Below are 19660 nucleotides of genomic sequence, written 5' to 3' on the forward strand. Positions count from 1 at the left end.
ATTAACCTACACCCTGGCATGTTTTTGAAGGGTGGGAGGAAACCGGAACCTCTGGGAAAAACCACCCTCACAGAGACGGGGAGAACGTACAGACAGCACCATGTATGGTCTTGATCGCTGGCACTGTAAAGGCATTGTGCTAACCGTTATGCCAGCCATGCCGCCCTGGGTATTTTCAATTTTCTCCCGATTTAAACAATAGTCTGCTCCTTTATATTTTTCCAAAGAAAAGAATTCTAAAAATAATTTTGCTTGCGACCATGCCTGCCCAGTTCATTCACCTCCCTTCAGGCCTGGAAACCTTGGATCCCTCCATGTCTGGCACTTGTCTTGGGAGGAGAGCGCTGGAACACTGTCCCTCCATCTCATCTCTATTGTCTTTCAGGCTTTCCCTTGACACCAGGTCTTTCGTGAAGCAAAAATCTAGGCTGGTTCATCCCACATGGCACTGCTGGCATACTGCACGAGTGAAGGCATGACGATGAGGCCTTAAAACCATGGCTTTGAATCACTCTCTCAGGTAGATGGTAAACATCCTGCTGCAATCTTTTTAAAAAGGGGAGGGAAGTTAAAACTGAGTTACAGGGAAAGGCTAAACAGGTTAGCACTTTATTCCCTGGACTGTAGAAAAATGAGGGGAGGTTTTTAAAATTATGAGGGGCATAGACAGATTAAATGTCAATAGGCTTTTTTCCACTGAGGGTAGGTGAGATACAAACCAGAGAATATGGGTTAAAGGGGAAAATGTTTAGGGGGAAACCTTTGCACAGAGAGTGGTGGGAGTGTGGAACGAGCTGCCAGCTGAGCTGGCGAATGTGGGCTCAATTTTAACATTTTAAGAGGAATTTGGACAGGTACTTAGATGGGCAAGGTACTGGAGTGGGTGGAGGTCAGTGGGACAAGGTACAGATTTGAAGGCCTGTTTCTGTGCTGTGATGTTCTGGGGTTCAATGAGATCTGGGTAGACAGAGTTGCTTTTCCACAGTGGAAATGTCAAATACCAGAGAGTGCGGATTTAGGGAAAGTTTCAAAGCTGGGCACCAGAAGCTGATGGGTGCCTAGAATGTTCTGCAACAGCAATAATTTAAGGGCTATTTAGAGAGAGACATGGGCGGGCGGGGGGATGGAGGGATATGGACGACGTGTTTTGTGTTCTGGAGAAACTATGAGTCTAGTTTGAAGTTTCAGTACACAGCCAAAAGGCATACATGACTTGACAGAGTGAGATCTCAAAGTCAAGTGGTTTATTCACATAGCACATGGACCAACCGGCGATCAAGTCACATTCCAAGGTGGTTCAGTCGCATGTACAGAGCCGACATTTTACTTACGATGGACATTCCTTGGGTACTGATTATGCAACAGATCATTGACTAAAAACAAAGAGGTTAAAGAGAGCATAATTGCATAGTCACGAGATATTTATATCAGCATGGATGCTGACCTATAGGATACTACAATGGGCTAGCAGGTGGGATGAGATTAAATTGGTTTCATGGTCAGCACAGAAATAGTGGGCCAAAGGGCCTTTTCCTGTTCTGCACTGTTCTGTGTTCTAGCAGTTGGAATATGACAAGGCAGGCCTTCAGCCCACAATGTTGGAAACCGACGCCACAACTACGTAACCCTTCCCTACCTCACGTGCATAGCCCTCCATTTTCCTGATGTCTGAGTCTTTTGAATGTCCTCTTCCATGAACTTCTCTGTCGATTTCTGCATTGTTGTTCATGGGGACTTGCATTTCATTGTAAATTCTGACAGCAGTAACTACGATCCTAAACTAATGTACTGGCTGAAAACTCTTTCTATGACCATTAGACACTGGAGGAGAAATCGTCTATTCAGCTCATCAAATCTACCCCACTAATCCATTTTCCCATTCAGCCCCACGGCCCGGTCTTCTCCCCATAACTGTTGGTGCCCTGACTAATCAAGAACCTATCAATCTCTGCCTTAAATACAACCAATGGCCCGGCCTGCACAACCACCTGTGGCAACAAATTCCACATATTTACAACCCTCTGGATGAAGAAATTCCTCCGCATCTCTTCTCCAAGCGGACATCCTTCAGTCCTGAAGTTGTGTCCTCATCTCTCCCACCATGGGAAACAACCTTTCTACATGCCTTTCAAGATTCGGAATGTTACAATGAGATCCCCCCCCCATCCTAAATTCCAATGAGTCCAGGCCAAAAGCCGTCAAACACTCCTCATATGATAATGTTTTCATTCCCGGTATCATCCTTTGCGAACCTCCTCTGAGCCCTCTCCAATGTCAGCACATCTTTTCTGAAATGAAGAGCCAAAGACTGCTCACAATGCTCCAAATGAGGACTCACCGACGACTTGGGACATTTGCATTTGTGGGAGAGCCCCTGGGGAAGGAAGTAGGAGGAGGGCGGCATGGGTTGGCGTAGCGGTTAACGCAACCCTGTTACAGTGCCAGCGACCAGGACCGGGGTTCGAATCCCGCTGTTATGTCCTTGTTTCACCATCGGAGGTCTTAATAAACACTAAGAAGGCTTGCACAAATCTTTGCTCACATTAGGTTACTGGTCACTTGCACTGAGCATGCTCACCACTCAAGTGTGATGCAGTGTTCATGCTCCAGCATAAAATAGTCCCAAGTATCCTCTGTATATAACACCCGTGCTGTCTGTTTGTATGTTCTCCCTGTGTCTGCATGGATTTCCACCAGGTGTTCTGGTTTCCTCCCCTCATTCAAAACGAACCGAGAGTTGTAGGTCAATTTGGCGTAATGGGCTGTACAGGCTTGTGAGACCAAAGGCCCCTTTACCTGCATTCATCTCTTCAGCAGGCAAATCCTTCCACACTCCCTGCATGGTTTCCCTTAAACATCTCACCTTTTTCCCTTAACCCATGTCCTCTAGTTCCTTTCTCTGTAGAAAAATTCTGCATGCATTCACTCTTACCTATATACCTCTATCAAATCTCCGCTCATCCTCCGATGCTCAAGGAAATGAACTCTTAGCCTGTTCAGCCTTCCCTGCAATTCAGTTCCTCAAGTCCTGGCAACACGGTTGTGAATTTTCTCTGCACTCTTTCAATCTTGGCAAAAGCCGTCCTGTAGTTAGGTGACCACACAATATCAAAATCAGTTCTTGATCTTACATATGTACACACGTCTGTGCTTTGTGTGCCCTTTATTCATGGCAAGGCCGTTACATTTCTCTATTAAAGGTACTGTAACAGGACAGGGGGAGGACACTCAGCCCATTGACCAATCCTGTCAGTCCATTCTTCTGTTCTTTCCCATCCATCTGCCAATCATTTCCCTTCTGCCGAGGGAATTCCGTTTGGGAAAACCTGGATTGTTTCTATCACTCACACCAGCGTAGAACTCTAGATCCTAATGACTATTTGTGTAAAGTCCATTTTCTTCACATCCCCTACGTCTCCTTTGCTCTGGGTTATGAGTCTGTTTCCCTGGTCACAATCTGGTTTTGGAAACCAGCTTTCCTCCATTTTTGAACCATAGGACATTACAGCATGGAAACAGACCCGTCATCCCATCAGGTGCAGGACAAATTATTATTCTGCCCAGTCCCATTGAAATGCGCCAGGCCATAGCCCTCTAAACCATCCGTGTACCTGTCCAATTTTTTTTTTAAATGTCAAATCGAGCCCACATTCATCACTTCGGCTGGCAGCTCGTTCCACACTCCCACTACTCTCTGCATGACGAAGTTCCCTTTAAACATGACTCCTTGTCCCATGTTCTCTAGCTCCTTTCTCTGCAAAAGAAAAAGTCCGTGCATTTACTCTATTTATACCCCTCATAATTTTACATATTTCTATCAAATCTCCCATCATTCTCCGACACTCCAGGGAATAAAGTTCTAACCTGCTTTGCCTTTCCGTGTAACTCAGTTCCTGAAGTCCTATCGATCTCTTTCCTGCAGCTGGGTGACCACACAGTATCAGAATCAGTCATGGTCTTAAACATCTCTATCAAATCTCCCCTCAAACCCCTTTGCTCCAGGAAGAACAATCTCAGCCTCTCTTGACTAACTTCGAACCAAAATCAGTCATCCCCGCAACTCTTGGAGTAAACATATTCCTGAGGACACCTGCAGAGTGGTGACCAGAATTGGACAGAATGTCCCGGTCATCAATGATGTCCTATAGCCCAGCCCTTTACTAAATGCTGTGATCACTAGGTTGTTGCCTCAAATCGATTTCAGTTATCAGTAATTACATGGACCATCTTATTGCTCAATAACCACAGGCTGCTATGGCGCCCACATCCCTCCAACCAGCAACCTCTCGCTCTCCTCCTTGGCTTGACACATCCCCCCCCCACCCAGATCCACACTAACCCATGAACAAAGGCTAGATTCAGGTATCAAGGGTGGTAGAGATTTCCAAGTGCGGCTGCCTGGACACAGTTCGGGACAGACCAAATTGGTTTGGCTTGACCTGGGCAAGATGGGAGGAGGATGTGGCCCTAGACTGAGGGCTATGGGACCAGGAGATGGGAGGAGGGAGCGCTTCTTAGTGCACTGAAGCCTTCCTGATCACGTTGGAGGCTCGGATCTGGGGCCGGGGTGGCTAATGAATTGAACAGGAGTCTGTGGGGCTGCAGCAGCTGCGGGAGCAGCTGGAGGCAAATCCATGGACCCTCAGTGTCTCTGAATGGGCTCTTGCTTGCTTATCTTTCCCCTATTGTTAGGGACACCAGGCAATTCTCACGGTGAATTTTTGTCTGCCTTACGACAGGCAAAGGTTGAAGTATATCATTCATGTTCCATTTTTAATGTATTATCACGTTACAATAAAAGGAATCGTGAACATATGGCAGAAATGAAAAAGGCTGTTTAAATGGAGAGAGTGTACAAAAATTTACTGTATAGAAGGAACGCGGTGTCCTTGTTGGAACACATAAAGTTGGCATGCAGAGCTACAGCATGTAATTAGAAAGGCAAATGGAAGGACAGATTTTATTGCCAGTAAGAACAGAGAGGGGAACAGTAGGGAAGTCTTGATCTGACATAATAACTAGGTTCTTAGTGAGATTATGCAAGTTGCACTGCATTTGGGCTATGTCTCCTTGAATAAGGAGAGATCTGTCGGGCGCAGTTCAGGCCAGCTTCACGTAGATGGTGCCAAAATTCAGAAGAGGTTAGGAAGGAGAAGCAAGTTCCCTCGCGTGTGGCAATCAAAAACGAGAGGCATTTTTTCTCTATGGGTTGGGAATCTTTCAAATTCTCTACCCCGGTCAGACCATGGAGACAGCGAAGGGCAATTATTTGGAATAAGGGGGCAAAAGGAAACAGGAAGCAAAGTAAGATCAGGTCAGACAGGATCTTTACATTTTAAATGCAGACCTACATAGAGCCCAGTAACAGGCCCTTTTTTGGCCCTAGATCCCGTGCCAGCCAATTTACACCCAATTGACCTTTACTTCCTGAGTCCAGGTTCGTTTTCCGCACGCAGAATTTCCTTGCCAAGACTGAAGGACAGAATGTTCTCTGCGCAAGGGAGACTGGCAACTCTGACTCATGGAGGAACAAACTAAATTACATCAGTGTGACTCATAAGCAGAACCTGAGAATATTGGCAGTACTTAAAGCAGACTGGGAACTCAGGAGCAAATGCTTGCAACAGCACAAAATTATCTGCCGAGAACTTATTTGGGATTTATTAAACCTGTATTAACCTTGCGGTATGGAGAGACAGAAGATTTACTAATGCTTCTCAGCAAAGAGCAAGTCTTGCTTGCCTCCATGTCAGATCTAGTAGAATCAAGTCCCTGTCCAGATCATAAAATTCCAGTCTAATAGAACATCGATCTGTAGAGAACAGGTACAGGTCCTTCTGCCCATGAAGTGTGTGCTAAATGCGGATGCAAGAAAAATAGACGGTTATGAGATTCGATTTTTGAGAAGGTTTATAAAGGTTAACACATTGGTTCTCAATCGTTTTCTTTCCACTCACTTCCCACTTTAAGTAATCCCAATGCCATCGGTGCTCTGTGATTAGTAAGGGATTGCTTAAGGTGGGGTGTGGGTGGAAAGTAAAAGTTTGAAAACCACTGTTTTAATCATCCCTCATTGATTCTTTATGTCCGCTGTTTCAGAACTCCAAAGGAATTGGGCAAATGATCATTTTTCTCCAGCAAAATATTTCAGTCACAATTTGGGTCTAGAGCAGTGATACTCAACCTTCACATCCCACTTTAAGCAATCCCTTACTACTTACAGAGCACCGATGGCATAGGGATTGCTTAAAGTGGGATGTGAGTGGAAAGAAAAAAGTTGAGAACCATTGGGTTAACCAACATTAAGTCAAGTCATCAGGCAAGGTTTATTGCCATCTGATTGTACAAGTTTCTTCATGTCCACGTCAGCTGCAGGCTCGTTTGTGGCTGACAAGTCCGATGCGGGACAGGCAGATACGGTTGCAGCGGTTGCAAGAGAAAATTGGTTGGTTGGGGTTGGGTGTTGGGTTTTTCCTCCTTTGTCTTTTGTCAGTGAGGTGGGCTCTGTGGTCTTCTTCAAAGGAGGTTGCTGCCCACCGAACTGTGAGGCGCCAAGATGCACGGTTTGAGGCGATATCAGCCCACTGGCGGTGGTCAATGTGGCAGGCACCAAGAGATTTCTTTTGGCAGTCCTTGTACCTCTTCTTTGGTGCACCTCTGTCTCGGTGACCAGTGGAGAGCTCACCATAGAATACGATCTGGGAAGGTGATGGTCCTCCATTCTGGAGACGTGACCTACCCAGCACAGTTGGATCTTCAGCAGCGTGGATTCGATGTACAACCTGACAAAACAATGTTCTCCAGTCCTCAGGGATCATCACACAGACACATAACCAGATATAACACACAAACAGATGTAGAATACATTTGAAGGACAAATATTCATTTATACAAATTAATAAATAAATAAATTTTGTTTCGGGAATATGAGAGTTTTGGAGGGTTAGTGCGAGCAGCTCCTTTGGTTGTTCAGCGATCTCACTGCACGTGGGGAGAAGCTGTTCCTCAGCCTGGTGGTGCTGGCTCTGATCCTCCTGTAGCTCTTCCCCGAAGGGAGCAGCTGAAGGTGGTGTGGAAGGCAATTGTGTGTCATCTTCAAACAACAATTCCAGTAGATCATGTCGATATTGGGGAGTGGGGAGGGAGGGAGACTCCAGTGATTCTCTCTGCCGCTCTTATTGTCCTGTGGATTGAATTCCAATCCATTTCTCTGCAGCAACTGTACCGCATTGTGATGCAGCTGGCCAGGACGCTCTTGATAGAGCTCCTGTAGAATGTAGATGTATGTAATGGCGGCCGGTCGCCTTGCCTGTTTCCATCTTCTCAGGAAGTGCAGTCACTGTTGCACCTTCCTGACAAGTGAGGAGATGTTGAGTGTCCATGATAGGTCATTGGTTAAGTGAACTCCAAGGAACTTGATGCTCTCCACACTCTCCACTGTTTAGTGGAGGGTGATCATTCCTCCCTCTCCTGAGGTTTATTGTAATAGTGGGCTGAAGGGCTTGTAGTGTGCTGTCTATATTCAATGAACAATATTTCAAACTAAGTTAGATCTCTTCTGCCTGCACAGGATCCATCCCTCTTCATTCCCTGCTATGTGGTGTGATGGAAGCCATCTTTTGGATGAGATGCTTACTCCGTCGGGGAAGGTGGGGGGGGAAAAAAAAACAAGCTAAACCAGGCAAGTTCCTGCCTGAGCTCTTGTCAAAAGTTACCCAGCATCATTTTTCCCCGCCTAACGATCACAGATAATCTGTACGGGATCTTGCTGTGCGGAACTTGCTCGCTGCAGTTACGATTTTAGCACAGTGACTTCACTTTAAGAAAGTGTATGCTCTTTTGGTCAAAAGAACTTTGGAGAATCTGGTGATTTTCCATGAATCCTGTTTCCAAATTTCAATAACAGATAAACATAAAGCTTAAGAAGTAGGCGCAAACGAAAGCCGTCGAGCCTATGCCACCAGTCATTGAAATCAGGGCTAATCTAACCTTGGCTTCACCCTCCACCTTTCAGACCATCTAGCTTTTCACTCCCAATTTCCCTTGTTTATGCTCAATAACTTTGTGTCTACAGGTTTATGGATTTAAAAATATCAATAGTTCGTGGGAAACTAAGAGAGGAAATTCCTCTTCATTTCTGTCCTGGTTGATGGATGCTTTATTCTGAATCTATGCTCCCCTGTTGCTCTGAGATAAAACAACCTCAGATTCCAACTCATCCATTTCAGAACCAATAAAGTGTCAGTAAGACCACCTCACTCATCCTACCCTCCCACCCCACCCCCATCATTGTCCCAAGATTCCCAATCTTTCCGCTTGACACAATTCTTCCATCTCAGGAATTAACTCAGTCCCCCCGTGAATGATTAGCATGGCAGTTCGCGTGAAGCTGTTACAGCGCTAGTGACCCGGGGTTTGAATCTGGTGCTATCCGTAAGGTGTGTGTACGATCTTCCTGTGACACCTGCGTAGATTTCCTCCAGGTTCTCCGGTTTCCTCCCACCTTTCAAAAAAATATGTACGGGATTGTCGGTTAATTCGTGTACTTGGGCGTCACAGGCGTGTGGGCATCTTATCGTGCTGTATGAATCAATTAAAACATTCAAGTAAAATCTCAATCCATTCTGAGCATTTCTCAAATTGTAGAAGTACTCCAGGTGTAGACACTGTAGAAGTACTCCAGGTGTAGACATTAGAATTACTCCAGGTGTAGACACTGTAGAAGTACTCCAAGTGTAGACACTGTAGAAGTACTCCAGGTGCAGTCTTCACAACACTCAGTACAATTATAGAATCATAGAATGCCACACCACAGAAAAACAGGCTGTTCAGCCCCTCTAGTTTGTACTGTCCATCATCCACTGACCTGCTCCCATTCCATAACCCTCCAGGTCTCTCCATTATACCAATCCTTTTATACTCTATGCATGCCCCATGCACTCTGTTTGCCTTCCTAATTACAGTTAAAAACCCATGGTATCCAGGACCTATGGGGATTGGTAGATGTCAAATAAGTGAATTTTCCGGTTGCTTGAGATTGTCATTTGCGTGATTAGTGAACTAACGGCGAGGCGCACCAATTTTAATCCCATACTTTTTACTACCTATCTATTTTCCCCAATGTTCTCATGTAATTTTTTTTTAAACATTCGTTTTTTTTTTAAATTTAGACATCCAGCACAGTAACAGGCCCTTTTGGCCCACAAGCCCATCCCGTCCAATTACACCCAATTGACCTACAACCCCCGGTACGTTTTTGAAGAGTGGGAGTAAATCCTAGCCCCTGGGGGAAAAAACCCATGTGGATACAGGGAGAACGTGTGAACTCCTTACAGATCCGAGCCCCGCTCCCGATCGCTGGCGCTTCGACAGCGCGGCACTAATTAGTACTCTAACTGTGCCGGTTGCTTGAAGCTGTCTAATCCCGGATAACAGGGGTTTTACTAAACTTGATATAGCTGTGTGCTTATTTTCATTCAGGAACACATCCCGATTCCACTGTGGCTTCTGCCCATTGACACCATATTCTTCCTGCCACATTACCACACATTTTTCCCATTATCTCCCATTCAACACCTCCCACATATTAGTTAACACTACAGCTGTCTTAACTTTCGAGTTTTTTAAATTTTTTTCCCCAACTGTTCTGCAGGTGTCACTGTTCCTGAACATATCTGCAGCTAATTTCCAATTTCCAACTGTCTCTCCAGCAATGACAGCTGTCTCTGCTTGGTGGCTTAGTGAATCATGTCAAATTTTAATTAAACGGCAGAATAGCGGGACGTCTCATTAAAGTGATACCTGTTCATGGTGCTCGATGCCCATACTGATAGTGTTGATCAGAATTGCTATCATAATCCCTCGGTTGAAGTACTTGCTCTCCACGATACTGGTCAGTTTACATCGCACCTCGGCCCACAGGTCCGCACACCAGTTCTCCTCGCCTCCTCTCCCGCTGGCTTCCACCTCTGTGCCTTCCGCCTCTCCTGGCTCCACGCCTGCCAGAGCCATGGCGTCGCTGGCTGGGGTCTGTTCGATGCTGATGCATTGTGGGCAGTGGCCAGGGTCGGAGGTCAGGGTCATGGCGATTGGCTGGACGATAGCGTGCGGCGTGTAGTCCAGGCACTCTGTCATGTGGTAGTGCCCTGAGATGAAAGAGAGAACAGATGTGAGCGACGTAGGATAGAAACTTTAGGATTTACCCAAAAGGACGCTTGGATATCAACCATAGATAACAGAAGCTATCTTCCTCAGAATGGGAATGATCTGAGGTTTAAAACTTCCAGAAGAGCTAACATAGGAAAGGAAGATTCTATACAGACCCATGTGTCTATATAGAAGCCTCATAAACTAACTGCAGCCAATTCCAGATACCTACCTCTCCATGTATGAAGAACCTGCCTTACACATCCTCCCCCCCGCACCCCTACTCCCACCCCCGAGGTTTACCGCTTTTAATCCAGAATGGATAGAAAGCATCTAATCCCATTAAAGTGGAGTCTGGGGTCATCCCAAAAAAACTGGAGGTATGAATTTCAGGGTTACAATTAAGAAATGCTTTTACATACAGAAGTTTAAAACTCTTTTCACAAATACTAGATGAGCTGCTAATCTCAGATTTGAAACGCTGGTATGCATTTCAAATCAATTAAAGAATCAGGCCACATTGATTTCACTGACTATTGTGGGACAGATGCAATGGGCTGAATGAGTCCTGACCTAAAGCACGGTGAGATTTGAAGCCGTGCCAACAAGAAGAATCACTGCCAGCCAGTTCATTCAGAGTCATGCATGCAAAGCTGCAGACTCTGTGATTGTAGTTAATACACAAACGAGCTGGAGTAACCCAGCAGATCTCGCAGCAAAGGGATATTACCAACGTTTCTGGCCTGGGCCCTTCGCCCAGATATGGGCAAAAAGCAGGCAGGCAGGCAGGCACTTGAAGAAATGGGACTAGCTCAGATAGACAACGTGGTTGGCACGGACAAGTTGATCCTGTTTCCATGACTGGTTTGGTATCGATGAGGACTGGCTTTCTTCTGGATGCCATTTCCGGGGCTAGTATTTACCACTCTGTTCAGTAATCTTTAAAACTGCACAAAGATCAGTGGAAAATTAGTAATTAAATACTTGTTCTGCATGTGTATTCTTGGTCTGAATGTGTGTTATGTCAGGTCATGTGTCTGCGTGTTTTGCACCGAGGACCGGAGGACGCTGTTTTGTCGGTTTGTACTTCTACAATCAGATGACAATGAATTTGACTTGACTATATCCCGACCTCACGCCTACGTGCACTTTGCGTAAAGTTTGTCACCATATGCCACCCTCGGGTGTCCAAACGAGTTCAGTCATTGGGAGCTTGGATGGGTGGGCTATTTGACCTGCTGTTTGACCAGCATTATGTTTGTACTTTGAAGTTTATCATATGGGGCATGCACGTTAAGCAAGTTTGGCCAGCCCTGGCTGAGGGCAAGAGGCCTGACCACTTACCGCCCTTATTCTGGCAGATGCTGAGATCGGGGCCTTGCCGGCCTCGCTGGCCGCCGGCGTAGAGGCTGGAGTACAGCGCCACCATTCGCCGCCTGGCCTTGCGCACGATGTGGCACATGTACTGGAAGATCTCCTCGTAGCAGTCGCCTGGCTCCGCGAAGCTGGCCAGTGTGCTGGATGAGAAGTAGAGGGCCCGCTGCTCCTGCATCAGCTGGTGCTCGCGTTGCTTCGTCTCCGAGAACTGGGTGGCGATGACGACCAGGCAGAGGTTGATCATGAAGAAGGAGCCCACCTGCGGAGAGGCGATTTGTGATGCCAGAATCATTGAAGTGATAGATGCCCAATCACCTCCCCCTACTCCAAAATGTCCCAGAATGTAACTCATTCCCAAGGCAACTGGGAATGGGCGATATACACTGTCCTTGCTTGCCTTGAAATAATGAAAAATTAGAAATCTTCTGATAAAAGCTGAAACAAACCAAGTAACATTTTTCACAGAAACTCCCTGGCCCAACAACTGTATATACTCGTCTCATAGACGAGTTTTGGGGATCAACTTGTCGGGTAAAATCTAGGAAGTCGACTATTACACGCATACTACTTTGGAACATGGTAAGTACCTGCGTCATTCAAGGTATCTTAAGCTTGGATGGCCGGAATTGCTGACAAGTGTGAAGTAGGGGCATTGGGAGCATGAAGCTCCTGAGGAGAGGATCCACGGATGGGGGGTTGGGAGCCTGGGTGGGCGGGTGGCCAAAGGAGGATCCGCCATCAGGGCACTGGGTGCTCGGGTGGGCGGGCAGCTGGAGCAAGGATCTGCCATTGGGATGTCAGGTTCTTGGATGGGTGGGCGTCCAGGGTGAGGATCTTTGATTGGGGGATTGGGAGCTTGAGTGGGTGAGACGAGGATCTGTGGATGGAGGATCGGGAGCTCAGGTGGTCGAGATGAGGATCTGTGGTTGGGCATCGGGAGCTCGGGTGGGTGGGCAACCGGGGCGAGGATCTGTGGTTGGGGCATTGGGAGCTTGGGTGGGTGGGCGACCAGAGCGAGGATCTGTGGTTGGGGCATCTGGAACTCGGGTGGGGCGGGGGGGGGGGGGTGGCTGGCTGGGGTGAGGATCCGCGGTTAGGGCATCGGGAGCTCGAGTGTGTGGGCCACTGAGGCGCAGGCAAGCAATTGCAGTCGGGGCATCCAGAACTCCGGCGAGCAGGTGACTGGGACCACATATAGGGGGATGATGTTTACACATGATATAGAGAAAATATCAAATTTCTGGGCCAAAAATAGAGGCTGGGGTCAACTTATACACCTGTTTAAATAGAATCTGCACTAATCATTCATACAGCTCCAACATCTGCCCGCCATCGCATTGTGGTGCAGTTTATGTTGTTTAAGCAGCTTCATTTTTCAAGTTATTGGTTCACAACATCTAGTCTCTCATTTTTTTTCCTGAATAAAGTCAATCAAAAGTAAGCTTCATGCAGAGAAAAAGAGACATTTCTTGATTTGCAAACTGATAAAGTCTGCAGTGAGAATCACAAGAGAAATGGTAAGGGAGACTTTAGACTTTTCTTTTAATTGGGCCTGACCTCAGGCCATCTGATTATTCTTTCTCCCTGTTATTCTTTCTAAATGTTTTTTTAAAATCAGTTTCTTTCTTTCGTTTTCCTTTTGAAGGCAAAGAGCCAGGAGCCCTTTTCAAACTGAAACCAGAACTTTCAAATAAACACTAAAACACAGGCTCCCCCTTCTGATGGGATATCCTGGAATGGATCATGGAACACAGGACACGTGCGGCAAGGTTACAGAGCCAGCGCCCCCGGGTTCGAATCCGGTGCTGTCTGACAGGAATTTGTACGTTCTCCCCGTGTCTGAATGGGGTTTCCCCGGGGGTGGGGCAGTGGGGCTCTGGTTTCCTCCTATGGGTACCGGGATTCGAGGGCGTGGAGGGCTTCTTGCTTGTGTCGGAGGTTCGGATCTGGACCTCAGGCTGCCGATGGTTTGGTATGGACTCGGTGTGGCTGCGGGTGTGGGGGGGGGGCTTGCGGCAGCGCTGGAGGCGAATCCACAGACAAGTGGGGACTCTAGTCTGCTTCTCTTTCTCTAACTTTTCAGGTAATTTCTGCTGATGGTGAACCTGTGTGCCTTAGGCCAGACGGAAACAAATTCCGTGTGAGATTACACGGTTTTTATTACACGACAATAAAGGAATCTTGAATCGAAATGTAGCGTGGGTGTAGGTCAGTTGAGTGTAATTTGGTAGAACGGGCTCATGGACAGAATGGGCTAGTCATTGTACTGCATGTCTAAATTTAATTTAAAAATTTTTAAACGATCGCATAATACAGACCCTTCGGCCCTTGACGTTGTGCCAACCTATATATTCCCACCAAAATATAATCTAAGCTCTCTATTTCATAACCTTCTCTTGTTCTTTCATCCGTGTACCAGAGGCTCTTAAATGCCCCTAATTTACCAACCTCCACCACCATCTCTGGTAAGGCATTCCAAACACCCACAACTCTCGGTGTTAAATATATACCCCTGATATCTTCGCTAAACTTCCCTCCCTTCATTCTGGGATCTATTTTTTTTAGAATGATCATGGAATTGAGGGATCTGGGGAACTGGCAGGGAATGAGGAGCTGAGGCAGATGGGGTATGGGCATCATAGATGACCTGCTCCCACTCTTATTTCCTTCTGTTTTTAATCAAGGTTACAAGGAAGGGACACTAGGGGAGCGCTACACAAAGGAAAATCCCACAGATGGATTAACAAATTCTTTCTGGGGTGAAACATGCAGACCATAGAACATTACAGCACAGAAATAAGGCCACCTCAGCCCCTCTAGTATGTGCCAAACTATTTTTATTTTTTTGCTTAGTCCCACTGACTGCACCCAACCATACCTCTCCCATCCATGTACCTGTCCAAATTCCTCTTAAATGTTAAAATTGAGCCTGCATTCACCACCACAACTGGCAGCTCGTTCCACACCCACACAACTCTCTGTGTGAAGAAGTTCCCCCAAAACTTTTCCCCTTTCAATCTTAACCCATGTCCTCTGATCTGTATTTCACTTACCCTCAGTGGAAAAAAACCTATCTACATTTACCCTGTCTTAATTTTAAATATCTCTGCCAAATCTCCCCCCATTCTTCTATGGTCCAGGAAACCTGGTTAACCTTTCCCTGTAACTTAGTTCCTGAAGTCCAGGCAACATCCTAGTTAATCTTCTCTGCATTTTCTCTATCTTATTGATATCTTTCCTGAGTTAGGTGACCAAAACTGCACACAAAACTTCAAATTTGTTCTCACCAATGTCTTATACAACTTTACCATAACATCCCAACTCCTGAACTCAATACTTTGATTTATGAAGGCCAATATGCCAAAAGCTCTATTTACAACCCTATCCACCTGTTATGTCACTTTCAGGGAATTATTTGTCTGTATTCCCAGATCCCTCTGTTCTACCGCACTCCTTAGTGCCCGACCATTTACTGTGTATGTCCTTTCCTGGCTTGTCCTTCCTCAAATCAACACCTCACACTTGTCTGCATTAAATTCCATCTACTATTTCTCAGCCCATTTTTCCAGCCGGTGCAGATCCCTCTCCAAGATTTTAAAAGATACTTCGCTGTCCAAAACATCTCCAATCTGCAAACTTGCTGATCTAATTTACCACATTTTCATCCAGATCATTGATGTAGATGCCAAGCAACGACGGTCTCAGCAGCGATCCTTGAGGCTCACCACCAGTCACAGGCCTCCAGTCAGAGAAGCAACCATCCACCACTACTCTCTGGCTTCTCCCGTCCAGCCATTGTCGAATCCAGTTCACTACTTCACCATGTGTCTGAACCTTCCTGACTAACCTCCCCTTGCTGGTCAAAGGCCTTACTAAAGTCCAGGTATGCAAATCCACATCCTTTCCTTCATCAATTTTCCTGGTAACCTCCTTAAAAAAAATGATATAAAATTGGTTCAACATGACCTACCACACACAAGGCCATGTTGACGATCCCTAATCAGTCCATAGCTATTCAAATATTTGTATATCCGATCTCTTAGAACTCCTTCCTATAATTTACCCTACGCTGTGATTATCAGATCATTGTCAAAAAACCAGAAATTCTGGAAGAATTCAGCCGGTCTTTCAGAGTCCATAGGAGGCAAAGGTAGATACTACTGATATTTTGGGCCTGAGCTCTTGTCATGGTATCAAACTTGAGGAAGGCCTCAAGCCCAATAGGTTGGTAATATCTCTTTACCTTCTCTGGATGCTGAGAGACTGACTGAGTTCCTCCAACACTGCCGTGTTTTCAATACATTCTTTCTGACCTCAATCTTGAGTGTCCCAGCCCACATTCTGTTCCCCCGCTCCCACCCACCCCTCCCCCCCACCAGGTCTGGACAAGCCAGGGGAAATGTTAGCGCTTCAACTGATGCATCGAGCCCCCTAGGAATTTTATGCATTTTTATCATTCATTTATCTCCAATGTTTGCCAATCTGAAGCTCTGCGGTACAGTTTACTTTGTTGGAGGCACTGCATCACTCAAGTTGTTGATGCCTGGACATAGAACAGTTCAGTACAGTTGAACAGGCCACCTGTCCATGCCAAACCTCGTGACCAAAGTATGCTAAAACTCAGATGCTTGGACATGAATCGTATCCCTCTATTCCCTGCCTCTTAAATGGTAGTGTGGCATCACATTCCACCACCAATCCTGGCAGCCTACACCACCCTATGTAAGAAAAAACCTGCCCCACATACCACATTTAAACATTCCCCCTCTCAAGTTAAACACAAGTTTCCTAGTATTTGTTCATCTGGAAATAAAGATTTTGACAGCCTACCCTCTCAGAATTTTATAAACCTCCATCAGCCTCCGAAGGTCCAGAGAAAATAACCCAGGTTTATCTAATCTGCCCCTCTAACCCAGAAAAAAATCCAAAAATTGCTCATACCTTGAGGAAGGGGTCAACGCTGAAATGATAGTTAATTTTTTTAAAAATTTAGACATACAGCACGGTAACAGGCAAATTCGGCCCATGCTGCCCAATTACGCCCTGCTAACCTACAGCCTGGTATGTTTTTGAAGGATGAGAGGAAACCGAAGCCCTGGGAGAAAATCCCACGCAGACACGGGGAGAGTTTACACACTCCTTACAGGTCCGGTCCCAATCGTTGGTGCTGCAAAAGCGTTGGTATGTAACTTTACCATTGCTCTTTCAAGGACACCGTTTGACCTGCTGAGTTTCTTCAGTGTTGTGTTTTCACTTCAATCACAGTGTTTGCAGACATTCGTGTTTTACTCGTAACATTCTGGTAAATCTCATTCTGCCTTTCCAAAGCCATCCTGACCAGAACTGCACACATTACTTCAAGTGACCAACGTTTTATCGAGCTGCGTTCCTTCCTCAATGCCCCACCCAATGAATACCACCATGCCAAATGTCTACTTGTGTCGCCACTTTAAAGGATCTCTCATTCAAAAGCCCTAGATCCCTCTGCTCATTGATGCTTTGAAGAGTCCCATCATGAACTCCATACGTCACCCTGACTGCTGGAATTATCCCCTTCCACTGGAAGCAAAAGCAGATGACAAGGAGAGGTGTTCTCTGGGAAAGGGGTGTGCAGCATGAGATACACCAGGTGGACACAACCAGAAATTTCCTCTGTCGGAATACCTACTATGATTAGCAAGATGAAGTAAATGAAGTTGTAGAAGGAGTGCGCATCCATCACGTAGTACATGATTTCAACCCAACCTTCCAGCGTTATCACCTGCCAAAGAAGAGAAGAGCTACATTAACATCCCCATGGAGAATAACATAGAAATCTGCAGCACGGTACAGGCCCTGCGGCCCACAGGGTCATCCCGACCTTGTGGTGATATGTAATTACACCACTAGGTCACCAGGGGTCATCCCGGTGACGTTGTCTATAAAGCAGTCCAGAGCTAGCCTTCCAGGTTTGTCTTGCAGAGACCTCTTAGTGTACATATTAGTTTATTAAAGCTGTCTTATACTCACACTGCTGATGTGGTTATTGTCAGTACAATTTAATAAACTAATATGTACACTAAGAGGTCTCTGCAAGACAAACCTGGAAGGCTAGACTGTAGCTCTGGACTGCTTTATATACAAGGTCACCGGGATGACCCCTGGTGACCTAGTGGTGTAATTACATATCACCACAGACCTAATTAGTCAAGTCCAGTTTACTGTCACCTGATTGTACAAGTACAACCCGACAAAACAGCGTTCTTTGGTCCTCGGTGCAAAACACCAGCCATAACACACATATAGACAGACCATACAACTGCAGGACAGGTATTCATAAATGCAAATAAATATTGTTTTGTGACTATGAGAGTCTCGGAGGGTTAGTGTGTGCAGTTCCTTTGGTTGTTCAGCATTCTTGCTGCCCATGGGAAGAAGCTGTTCCTCAGCCTGGTGGTGTTGGCTCTGATCCTCCTGTATCTCTTCCCCCAATAGGAGCAGCTGAAAGATGCTGTGTGCAGAGTGGAAGGGGTCCTCAGTGATTTTCCTCACCTTCTTCAGATAAGGGTCCTGGTAGTTCATGTCGATGTGGTGAAGGGGGGTGGGGTTAGGGTTAGGGGGAGAGGGGGTCTCCAGTGATCCTCTCTGCCATTTTCATGGTCCTGTGTAACTAACTCAAACAAATGCCTAGAAGTTCCTGTATGTGGTTCCACCACTGTGGCCAGCAGCTCATTCCACGCACCCACTCCTCTATGTGTGAAGAGCTTGCCTCTTAAATACCCCCTGCATCTCCCAACCTCCGCAAGTTATTTATTCATTTGTTCTGACACAGAAAGGGGGGCAATGCTGGATTTCAGTAGAACAGTTCCATCAGTCCCATAGCCCTCACCTTATTTCCCTGTACATCTTCAACATATTCTCTCTTACAAACTCTCTTTTTAGACTTTCTTTTAGCAGTTATGAGTAATTTACGGCAATCAGATGTGGGAGGAAACCAGAGCATCAAGATAAAACTCACGCAATTATGAATGCCAACTCCACATCTGAAATCACAGGCAATGCCATTCCCACCATTGAGAACATCTGCAGGGAACGCTGCCATCAAAGAGCAGCACCAATCATCGAGGGTCCACATCACCCGGCACACGCTCTGTTCTCACGGCTGCCGTCAGGAAAGAGGTGCAGGTGCCACAAGACTCGCACCACCAGGTTCAGGAACAGCTACTCCCCCTCCACCATCAGCCTCCTCAACGACAGAGGCTCGTTTAAGGACTTGTTTAAGGACCCTTACGTAACAAATTATTTATTATTGTGTAGCATTAGCACTAGGTGAGCATGGAGAAAAATGACATGCACATCAAAGCCTTGAAGTCGAAACTGGTTTTTATTGCACTGGCCCCGGGCGCTTACGTCAGGGCCCTGCGTCATCGGAGTGCCCGGCCTGGGACCGGCCGGTGTTCCCGCCACAGTTTCCCATCTTCCCACCATGCAGAAGGTCACGTGGGATGACGGCCGGTGTCACCTCCAGGTCCCCGCGGTCGCCGTATTTGCCAGCCATTTTGTGGGCTGGCCCGCGTCTCTGTGACCGGGCCGCTACAATTGAATTATTTTTCTGTATTGCTATCCGTTTATTTCTTTTCTCGTTTGCATATGGATCTTTTCTTGAGTAGAGTTCATGCATACACACAGCAGGAAAAATAATCTCATGGTCGTACCTGATACCATGGATCTACTCTGACAATAAATCCGATCTTTGAACGTTGAAACTTTGAGAAGTGAATCTGGATCTGGCAGCTGGGAGAAACCAGCACTACCTGCTGTATCACGGATTTTTAATGAGGGAAATCTACGAAGGTGAAGCTACGCAAGTGGCTGCCTGTCACTTGGAAGCCCCTTGGAGATTTTCAACTCATTGTCTCCAGGCTTCTCTAGGGACAGCTTTCAAAGTTCAGATCTATTGTTAGAATACATACATGACATTACATACAATCCTGTGGTCAATTATTCAACTGTCACATCATTGGGATCTGGGAGGTCTGTGAGAAGCTCACTGAGCGAAGGGGAAAATGCACGAAAACATAGAACTCACCACGCCCATGGAAGGTGAAGCTAAATAACTGATGTTTCAGGCTGAGCCCTTCTTTATGAGCAAAAAGTG

The 19660-nt window shown here is 46.2% G+C and overlaps 1 protein-coding gene and 1 long non-coding RNA gene across 2 annotated transcripts in view; one reads left to right on the plus strand and one right to left on the minus strand.

Moving 5' to 3' along the window:
- Positions 1-19660, minus strand: part of LOC138748557 (voltage-dependent T-type calcium channel subunit alpha-1I-like) — a 283178-nt gene that overhangs the window by 187277 nt on the left and 76241 nt on the right. The window contains 3 exon segments of the mRNA XM_069908966.1: positions 9802-10145; positions 11491-11782; positions 17192-17284. Coding sequence (XP_069765067.1) covers positions 9802-10145; positions 11491-11782; positions 17192-17284 — 729 coding nt within the window.
- Positions 12011-13497, plus strand: LOC138747862 (uncharacterized). Its single transcript, XR_011347699.1, has 3 exons — positions 12011-12102; positions 12951-13040; positions 13169-13497. It is a non-coding gene; the product is annotated as an uncharacterized lncRNA (long non-coding RNA).

The sequence above is a fragment of the Narcine bancroftii genome, chromosome 13 (assembly GCF_036971445.1).
Source record: "Narcine bancroftii isolate sNarBan1 chromosome 13, sNarBan1.hap1, whole genome shotgun sequence".
In the NCBI taxonomy this organism is placed as follows: domain Eukaryota; kingdom Metazoa; phylum Chordata; class Chondrichthyes; order Torpediniformes; family Narcinidae; genus Narcine; species Narcine bancroftii.